The 9210-nt window shown below is 32.0% G+C and overlaps 1 protein-coding gene across 1 annotated transcript; it reads left to right on the top strand.

Moving 5' to 3' along the window:
- The first annotated feature begins 595 nt into the window (after window positions 1-595).
- Window positions 596-8107, top strand: LOC108913085 (UBX domain-containing protein 1). The gene is made up of 4 exons (XM_018718552.2): window positions 596-760; window positions 810-1072; window positions 2001-2600; window positions 7886-8107. The coding sequence occupies exons 1-4, from the start codon at window positions 708-710 to the stop codon at window positions 7924-7926; spliced, it is 957 nt and encodes a 318-aa protein (XP_018574068.1). The 5' UTR covers window positions 596-707; the 3' UTR covers window positions 7927-8107.
- Window positions 8108-9210: the final 1103 nt, after the last annotated feature.

Here is a 9210-nt window from a genome sequence, read left to right as displayed (position 1 = left end):
TAGCAAAGCGTAGACGAGGGGGTCTAATTCCATGGCTATAATAAATTTATAAATTAAAAAAACACAACTGGGACGTTTTAAAATGCTGTAATAATTAAAATTGATCAAAGTGCCGGTTATAGCAAACCGTAAAAAATATTAGATGTTATGTTTTATTATGTTTTTTCAATATTTTCTATATCTTGTTGCCTTTTACGCAGACACGCCAATGGATTTTCGTTCCCGGCACGCTTCATCCCCCTTACTAGTCCAAGAGCTAGCGATGAATCACTATCTATAATTTTGGCCGTCGAGTATAAACGATATTTAAAATTAAATCAAATGTCAACAGTAAACAAAATCCTGTTCTCTTCGAAATTGAATTCATGGATCTAGTTAGTGTTTGGCTGATCCGGATTCAGTAATCATGATTCAAACAGAGAACACTATAGTTGGTATAGTGTTCTCTGATTCAAAGCTGAGAGCAAAAGAAAGCGGCTAATACCTAAACTTTTTCTTCGTCTACACCGTCGTTGAAAGAGTGTTATTCCATGTAGTATAATATGCTCTAAGATTGGATAGGTGTTTAAAGTCCCTAGATTGACCTACGTAGGGACTTTAGTTAGGCGTATCTAGTTGTATCAGAATTGTATATGTCAGAAATATTACCGGAGCACCGGAGTGCCCAAAAGTAAAAATATAAGTATTCAGTGTACATTAAGTACAAAATGTCCAATGTTGTGGATACTTTAATAGAAATGGGCTTTAGTAAAGAAAGAGCGTAAGTAATTATTGTATGTATCTAAAAAGTATAACCTATAATTTTATAGAGAATTAGCAGTAAGTCGAACCGGTAATAATGATGTTCAAACTGCTATGGATTGGTTGTTGTCTCACGAAGAAGAGTTAGGACCTTCTGAGTCAACTCCTACCCCAGAAGAACAGCAGAACACTAATATTAGTGTATCGACTGAAGAAAATGCAACTGAAACAGTTCCTGAAGCTGTTTCTATACCAAAATCTATTCAATGTGATGATTGTGGTAAATTGTTTAAAACTAACGAGGAAGTGGAGTTTCATGCATCTAAGTCTGGTTAGTTTAATTAAATTTTATTTATGCGATGTGACCCTGTGTGTATTTATGGATTTGAGACTAATTTGATTTTTAAATGGCATCATTGTTTAATATGTATAAACTTTATTATACCTATGTTGGAATATTTTAATTATGCACTATGTAGCAAGTAATATAAGCATAAACGTACTATATATAAATAGAAACAAATAAATGTTTTTAACGGATCTCTTTAAATTTTTGACAGTTAAGAATCGAATTGATTAAATTTTTCACTTTATATATTATTATTTTAAAATTGTCTGTGCACAGTTAATACAACAAAAAAGATATATAAAAGTTTAGGTTTAGATTCATAATTATAAAAAATAACATAGGTACTAGGAAAAAGTGTCTACCTGTATTATTATTTTCAAAGGAAAAGTCAAAATAATCCTTGGAGTATGCCATCTTAATCTCTATGAATAGGCTATACAATGTGAATTATCAATAATTACTTATCATCGATGGTTTGAAAATGTTAATATGTTTAGATTATTTTTTAATAACAATCATGTCTAAAAATAAATATTTTTGTTAGCTCTCTCCTAATATTTTAATCATATTCTTTTTTATTAAATATTTTTTAATGGAAATACGGTATTTAGAAAAAATGTTATGTAGTTAAAAACGAGGTTAAAAATATCTAGTGATTATTTAAAAATTTAAGTTAATACTGTTTCTAGAATGCCATACTTCAAACATCTTTATCAAAAGGATATCCTCTCCACAGCTGTGTAAATCCCCTAACCTCTGTCTAAAAATAGCAATGATATCTTTTGTTGGTTATTTTATGATTTGATTAGTCATCCAGTACATTTAATCAGTGAGTGGTTACCAAGAAATTGTTATTTATTATTCTTAAATTCAGATCTTCCTAGTTACATAATCGATGTTTGTATGTCAGGTCATAAAAATTTCTCAGAATCGACAGAAGAGAAAAAACCGTTAACAGAAGAAGAAAAGAAAGAACAATTAGCTAAAATCGAAGCAAAACTTCGACAACGCCGTCTGGAAAGGGAGGCGAGGGAAAAAGAAGAAGCATTATTAAGAGAAAAAAATAGGATTAAATCTGGCAAAGAGTTGTTAGAAGCCAAAAAGAAATATGACGAATTGGAAATGAAAAAAATTGTAGAACAAAGAAAACGTGAAAAGGAAGAAGAAAAACTGGCCAGGCAAAGAGTAAGAGAACAGATTGAACAGGATAAACTTGCCAGAAAAACTAAATTTAGTGGCGCTACGAAAGCTGAGCCAGTCTCATTACCTGTTGCAGAACCGACTGTAGTAAAAACTGCTAATAATAGCTATTCTGAGGTTAAACTTCAAATTAGATTACCAAATGGTTCAGCTCTTACACAGACATTTGGAGCAAAAGAACCACTATCTGCAGTTAGATTGTACGTTGAAATGAATAGACAAGATGCTGATGGGCCCTTTAACTTAATGACAAATTTTCCTCGGAAAGTGTTTATATCTGATGATTATGATAAGCCTTTGGAAACTTTAGGTAATTATATGTTCTTTTGTTATTGCCTGTTTTAGATATTGTTATTATTGAAAGAGTGAATGCAAATAGTATGGTCTGGTTTGTAATGATTTTTTTTTCTGTATTTATCCTTATAGGGTATTACTGTCAGTGTTGATGTATTCTACTAACCAAATTGTACAGACAATTTATTTACCCAAAAAAGTTCATATAAACGTAGGTCAACAAACTTTTAGTTTTAGAGATACCGGGAGTTGAAGTGACAAAAGCCTGTGGGAGATTCTGCTCAACAAAACATGTAAAAAAGTTCATTTGAACATGGGTCTGCAAGTGCTTCGTTTCCGAGATACAGGGTGTTAATTTAAAAAAAAAATTGAGTTTTTTAAAAAAAAATGTTTTAGCCGATTTGAATGAAATTTTTATAGTTTATTAAAACAATTATCATATATCAACTGGACCAATTAGATTTGATCCAGAATTTTGAGGGGCATATCCAGCGAGCAAGTTATTTTCGTTTTGTAGAAAAGAATATCACCCTGTAGTTTTTTTTTTGCAGTTTTTATGTAATATTCAGATAAACCCACTAAAAATAGTACATTTCTGGTCTCGACTCATTTTAGTGTCTTGCTTTGTTTCAAGAACCTACAAAAAAAAATAACTTGCTTGCCGAAAGTTCTGTATCAAATCTAAATGGTCCAGTTGATGTATGGTAATTGTTTTAAAAACGGTAAAAAATTCCATTCAAATCGGCTAAAGCGGTTTTTTAAAAAAACTCAATTTTTTTTTCTTAAATTAACACCCTGTATCTCGGAAACGAAGGATTTGCGAACCCATGTTCATATGAACTTTTTTATATATTTTGCTGAGCAGAATCTCTCCTAGGCTTTTGTCACTTTAACTCTGAAGACAAGGGGACGAATGAAAAAGTGTCGTAAGGGGATCCCAACTAAAAAGTGTAGCACTATCAGATTCCACATGTCATAAGACCCCTGTCTACCAAATTTAGTGATTCTCGTACAACAGGGTTCTGAGATATAAAAAAACACTGCTCTTAGGATTGTTGCATTAATTTCGCACTATCCAGTATAGTTATAATGATTAAGTTTATTTGTCATTAATTAATTAGGCAGGTGTTTACTGCATTGCATCTAATACACAGCTTTTGTTTATGGCTGACATCATCAGTATGTGGATGGTCTGAAAAGTTTCCTATCTCAACATAAAGATGGCAGCACTCTCAACAAAAGCTAAGGGAATGTGTTCGCATATCTTTTGAAAGGTACTCACCAAAATTTCAGTCATTTTGGAAGAGCAGTTGTTTGACAATCATTTGAGTGAGTCGATGTGAGCATTTTTGTGAAAATGAAAAAAATCAAATATTGAGCTGTCATTACATATTCATTTTTGAAAGTCAATATGCCTATGCAATGACGAGTTTAGGCGCAATAAATCTGTGTTTTAGCGCCGATTAAATACTGTAGATGAAATTTAGATACAACATTATACCCCAGAAATAAAAATACAGTCAAAACACTGGATTACGAAGGGGGAATCAACTTCAAAAAAGCAAAAACTGTTATTTGGCTGTTTTTTTTTTTTTTTGGGGAAAAGCCACTACAGGAGCATATTTCATTATTACTTGAAAAGCTGAAGGCAGAAACTGCGGAAAAACACATTTGAAAAAAAAAATATTTTGTTTCATCAAAACAATGTGCTGTTTCACACCTCACCAGTTGTCATAAAATCCTCGAATTACAGTTTGAACTGCTTGACCACCCTCCTTACTCACCAGATCTAGCCCCAAGCGACTTTTTATTTGGTCTCTAAGCTAAAAGTTGCGGAGGACAGACAATTTCGTTAAATGAGGAGGCTATTCACCTTTGTAAACAATTATTTTGCAAAGAAATACGCTGATACTATTTGGACGGGTTAAAGAGATGAGAACATTGCTGGGAGAAGTATGTAGAGATACAAAGAAGCTCTGTAGAAAAATAAATTTGAAGAAAAAATTTCTTGTATCTTTGTAGGTCGGAAACTTTTTAGACCACCCATGTAAATTTAGTATTTTTAACCATGGATATAGTTTCTACCCCTGCAATTGTTATAATTTGTTTTTTTAACGGTAAATATGAGGAAATAGCAAAATTAATGCTTTAACAACATATGCCATCAATTACAGTCCATAGGATATTTGTTGAGAGAAATCCAAGGAAAGAAAAAGCCAATAAAGTTCCGTTATTGAAACTACTGTAACAATTTACCGCGGCATGGATGTGCCTTGAAATTTTCCGCCAACGTCTTTTTACCTCGAATGTCCCAATGCGGTTAATTCTAAGAAACTGACGAAAGGGTCTTGGAATTCTAACTCACCAAATATATCAATATAGAGACTATCAGAAGTGATACTGTTAAATTGTAATAAAATGATTACTATGTGCTTCACAATAAATATGTAGATACATTGATCTACCGTTATTGATAACATGATTAAAGAGAATAATAAAATATATGTAGAAAATTTTTGCAAGAAATATTGGCTTATAACTGAACACCCTGTGTTCAGTTATTAATCAACCAAACGCCTTCAGTAGATTCTACATACAATGAAAATTAAGGAAGGTAGATCAAGTAGTGTTGAAAAATGATTTATTTTGCAGATACAGTAATACCCCGACTTACGCTACCCCGTCTTATGCGAATCCTGATTTACGTGATTTTTAAATCTCGTCAATTCTGCATTTGTTTGAGCAACGCGCTACTCTTGCTTCCCCACTCCGTCCACACTTGTTCAGTTTACGGTGTGTTGATATGTTTCGCGCGAATTCAACGTATAACTACAAATTGGCCTGTTCTGGAAGAAGATGCCTAAAAGAACTTTTATCTAAAGCTGGATTGCCCGTGATTTGGAAGTCGAATTGTAAAGCTTGGGTGATAGCTTCCCTTTTTTGAGGACTGGTCTGGCCATCAGTTCATACCCGAAGTCGAACATTATTGCCAATCTAAACAAATCCCATTTAAAGTGATGCTATTAATCGACAACGCACCAGGTCATCCTCCTGCTACTTTAACTAATTTCGACTCGCGCGTTAAAGTTGTATTTTTACCACCAAATACAATCAGTTTACTTCAACCGATGGACCAGGGAGCCATCAAAACATTCAAAGCTTATTACACCAGACGATCGTTTGCGCATCTGCATGAAGCTATGCGACAAAACAAAGAGCTCTCTGTCAAAGACTTTTGGAAAAAATTCAATGTTTTAGATGCCGTGAGAATCATTGGACAATCTTGAAATGAAATTTCACAAAAAACTTTAAATGGTGTTTGGAAAAACTGTCAATTTTTTTTCACCACTGAAACTTGGGCGGAATCAGCTCCAGAGCCTGATGAAATTGGTAATGTGATTGAAGAAGTTGTTGATCTTGCCAGACAAATAAATTTGGAAGTGGATAGTGATGACGTTCAAGAACTGCTGGATTCACACAATCAAGAACTGACAATAATTGATGAACTCATAGAAATGCGTGAGCAAGAGCAAGACATTGAAGAACCTGATTCTTTAGACCCAGTTCAATTAGAAGATCAAATGACGGTTGTAGACTTGACAGAAGGCCTCAATCTAATTGAAAAAGGGTTACAAATTTTGGAATGTTTTCCAACGAAGAGCGCATTTCTGCTACAAAATGGAATAAGAAAATTATTAGCGTGCTACGAAGAAATTTTGCGTGAGAAGAAAAAATCTGATACGTCAGACGACTTTCTTAGATTTTATGAAGATTTTCTACGTAGAAATAACTTCAGTTTACAGTTTTGCAATTCATAATATAATTTTTTGTATTAATTTAAGATTTTATTACACATTTTTCTTTCAAATTTATTGTTTTTTTTTCAGTCTTCTGTTCCAAGTATAGTCTGTACGATATTTGTTGAGATAGAATTCCAAGAATACCCTCGCGTTACTTTCTTGGAATTAACCACATTCGACACCCTGGGTAGAGTCACTGGCAGAAAATTTCAAGCCACGCCCCAAATATCGTATGGATATAATTTGTATGTATTTATATGCAAATTGTACTTTGACTTATGAGAATTCGACTTATACGGTTATCGCTCGGTCCCACCTATCGCGTAAGTTCGGGGTATTACTGTACATGGTTTTGAAGTTGAAAATCTTCATGATCATCTACAATTTTATACAAATACTAAAAACCAGGGGTGTGCAAATTTCATCCTTGGGACCCTTTTATAAAAAATATGTTATAAAAGTAGAAATAATGACATTTAAAATTTTCATTGATATTTTTTATCTGTTATTAAAATGCATGATTGCAAAGGAAAATGGATTTCAATTTTCTGCTGCAGTTATCATTTATGGACAGCAGCATGTTTTGGTGTATTATAATTCTATAAAACATCACGTTTTTTTTTTATTTTTTACTGTAGTGATCATCTGTTACGATTTAGACCAATAGCTCAATCCAAATGCTGAGCTGTCAGTTGAAGGATTTACATTCAAAGGTACCTACATTTCAATAAGGTAAGTTGGTCTAAATCGTAAATAAATAATCAATACAGCTACAAATTTAGCAAAAAGACAATTAATTGTATTAGAATGCACCAAAATACTCATATGTCTAATTGATAGCTAGAGAAAATTGAAAATAATTTTTCTCTGGAATCATGTATTTTAGTAAGATGCAACAGGTATATCCTTTATATTTAAATATGAATTAAACATTTTAAATATGCCACTATTTTTGTTTTACACAGCAACATTAATTTTTTTATAAAAGAACCCTAAGAATGAAGAATTGATTTTCTATGCTGAGATTAGGGTTGCCAGGTTTTGATGGTACATCTCCGGGCTCCAGGTTAACATGTCATTTCTCCGGGTTTCCTTTTTTGCGAAAAAACATTTCTTGATTCTTGATCTCTGTCACGAAATAGATTGTTCACGAAGTAGATATTTCCTGATTACGTCCTTTTTTTTTTTGTAGACATCGATTTCTTCGAAAACAACAATTTGTTTGCCAGATTTCCTTTTTTTTTAGGCATCAATTATACAAACGAGTCATATTTCCGGGTCTGTCATGAAATAGATCTGGCAACCTTATCTGAGATATGCCTGAAAGCAGTTTTAATTTTTTTTTAACTTCTGTATCAGAAATGGAGCATTTTGTATTGTTGTTTTGCTATTAAAAAACAAATATTGAAATTCATTAGCAAAATATTGTTACAGATAACTTTTTTAGAACACAATTTGATCAACATATTGATTGATTGATTGATTTAATCATTTTTTTTAGGCTTGGCTCCGACGGCGACACTATTTGTACAGAAATCCTAAGATGCCTTATATATAACAAGCGCTGGTTATATATAAGAAGCTTCCATCTCATCCTAGAAGCTTTAACTGAAATGATATTGTACATCAGTTATTACTGTAAGTTATAATTTTATTTCCTTTTTTGTTATCAGTTTTTTAAATAATAATTAGTATTTGGAAACTAAAATATAATTTTTTTGTGTGTGGAATATTGAAAATAAAATAGTGTTTATATTTTTAAAGATTACTGTGTGCCTCATATATTTATGTCCTTTATTACCTTGACCTCTCCAGTACGTTTTAAATTTTTAAATCCATTACTTGATTATACATTATGTCGATTTAAAAATTTCTCTATTATGCAGGAAATGGTTCGAAATATAAAAATTTCCCAACATTGGTTGACCTTTGTTAGAATGGCTATTTTTTGTGATATAACCACAATTATGATCCTTTTAATCCTATTTGTATATAATTTTAAAGGTTCTCAATTTTAAGTTGTGCACAATGGTGCAAGAATTTATGTATATGTTTATATTTATTTTTTTATGACTAAAATGACAGGTCTGATCCTTACAGATTTACAGGGTGTTTATAAATAAGTGTGAAATATTTTAGGGGGTGGCTTCCAAAGTTATTTTGTGAAAAAAAGTTCATATAAACGTAGGTTGAAATATGCTTTGTTTCCGAGATACAGTGTGTAAATTTAAATTTTTTATTTATTTTTATTAATTATTTCAAAGAATTTTTAAGATACTGACTTGAAACTTGATGGTTGTTATTTAGAAATATTGACAGCAACCTACTAGATAATGAATCAATATAAATTAAAAATACACAACTTGCAATAAAATATGTCATTTTTTTCCTCAAAAACGGTGCATCTTACGAAAAAAATTGAAGAGACCAATTTCATTTAGGATTGATGACGGATTTCTAAAAAAATATCAAAACGGGAAGAAATCAGCGGCGTGCCGGCGCACCATTTTTTTTTTTATTAAAAAAGGTTGTGGCATTCTCGCATGAATGCCACTGGTGGAAGTCGAAATGTTCGGATCACCCCAAAAATGCACATTTATCCCTCCAAAGCATTTTTCAAATTAAGATTTAAACACTCGGTATCTCGACCTAAGTTTATATGAACTTTTTTTTACAAAATAACTTCGGCAACCACCCTCTAAAATATTTCGCACTTATTTACAAACACCCTGTATAGATTTAACTAACTTGATAATTATTACTCCTGTTTAGTTGGTAAAATTTGCAAAAATTCTCCGTCACCCATATTTATAAGGGCATAATAAG

Source organism: Anoplophora glabripennis, unplaced genomic scaffold (genome assembly GCF_000390285.2).
Source record: "Anoplophora glabripennis isolate ALB-LARVAE unplaced genomic scaffold, Agla_2.0 scaffold679, whole genome shotgun sequence".
Taxonomy (NCBI): domain Eukaryota; kingdom Metazoa; phylum Arthropoda; class Insecta; order Coleoptera; family Cerambycidae; genus Anoplophora; species Anoplophora glabripennis.
The sequence above is the reverse complement of the archived record's forward strand: the minus strand, read 5'-3'. Positions and strand labels throughout refer to the sequence as shown.

What these genes read in the sequence shown, in the direction of transcription:
- LOC108913085 (XM_018718552.2), top strand. Translation starts at nt 708, where the DNA reads ATGTCCAATGTTGTGGATACTTTAATAGAAATGGGCTTTAGTAAAGAA. An exon ending in GGCTTTAGTAAAGAAAGAGC is followed by an intron (nt 761 to 809) that starts GTAAGTAATTAT and finishes ATAATTTTATAG; the next exon opens with AGAATTAGCAGTAAGTCGAA. An exon ending in GTTTCATGCATCTAAGTCTG is followed by an intron (nt 1,073 to 2,000) that starts GTTAGTTTAATT and finishes TTTGTATGTCAG; the next exon opens with GTCATAAAAATTTCTCAGAA.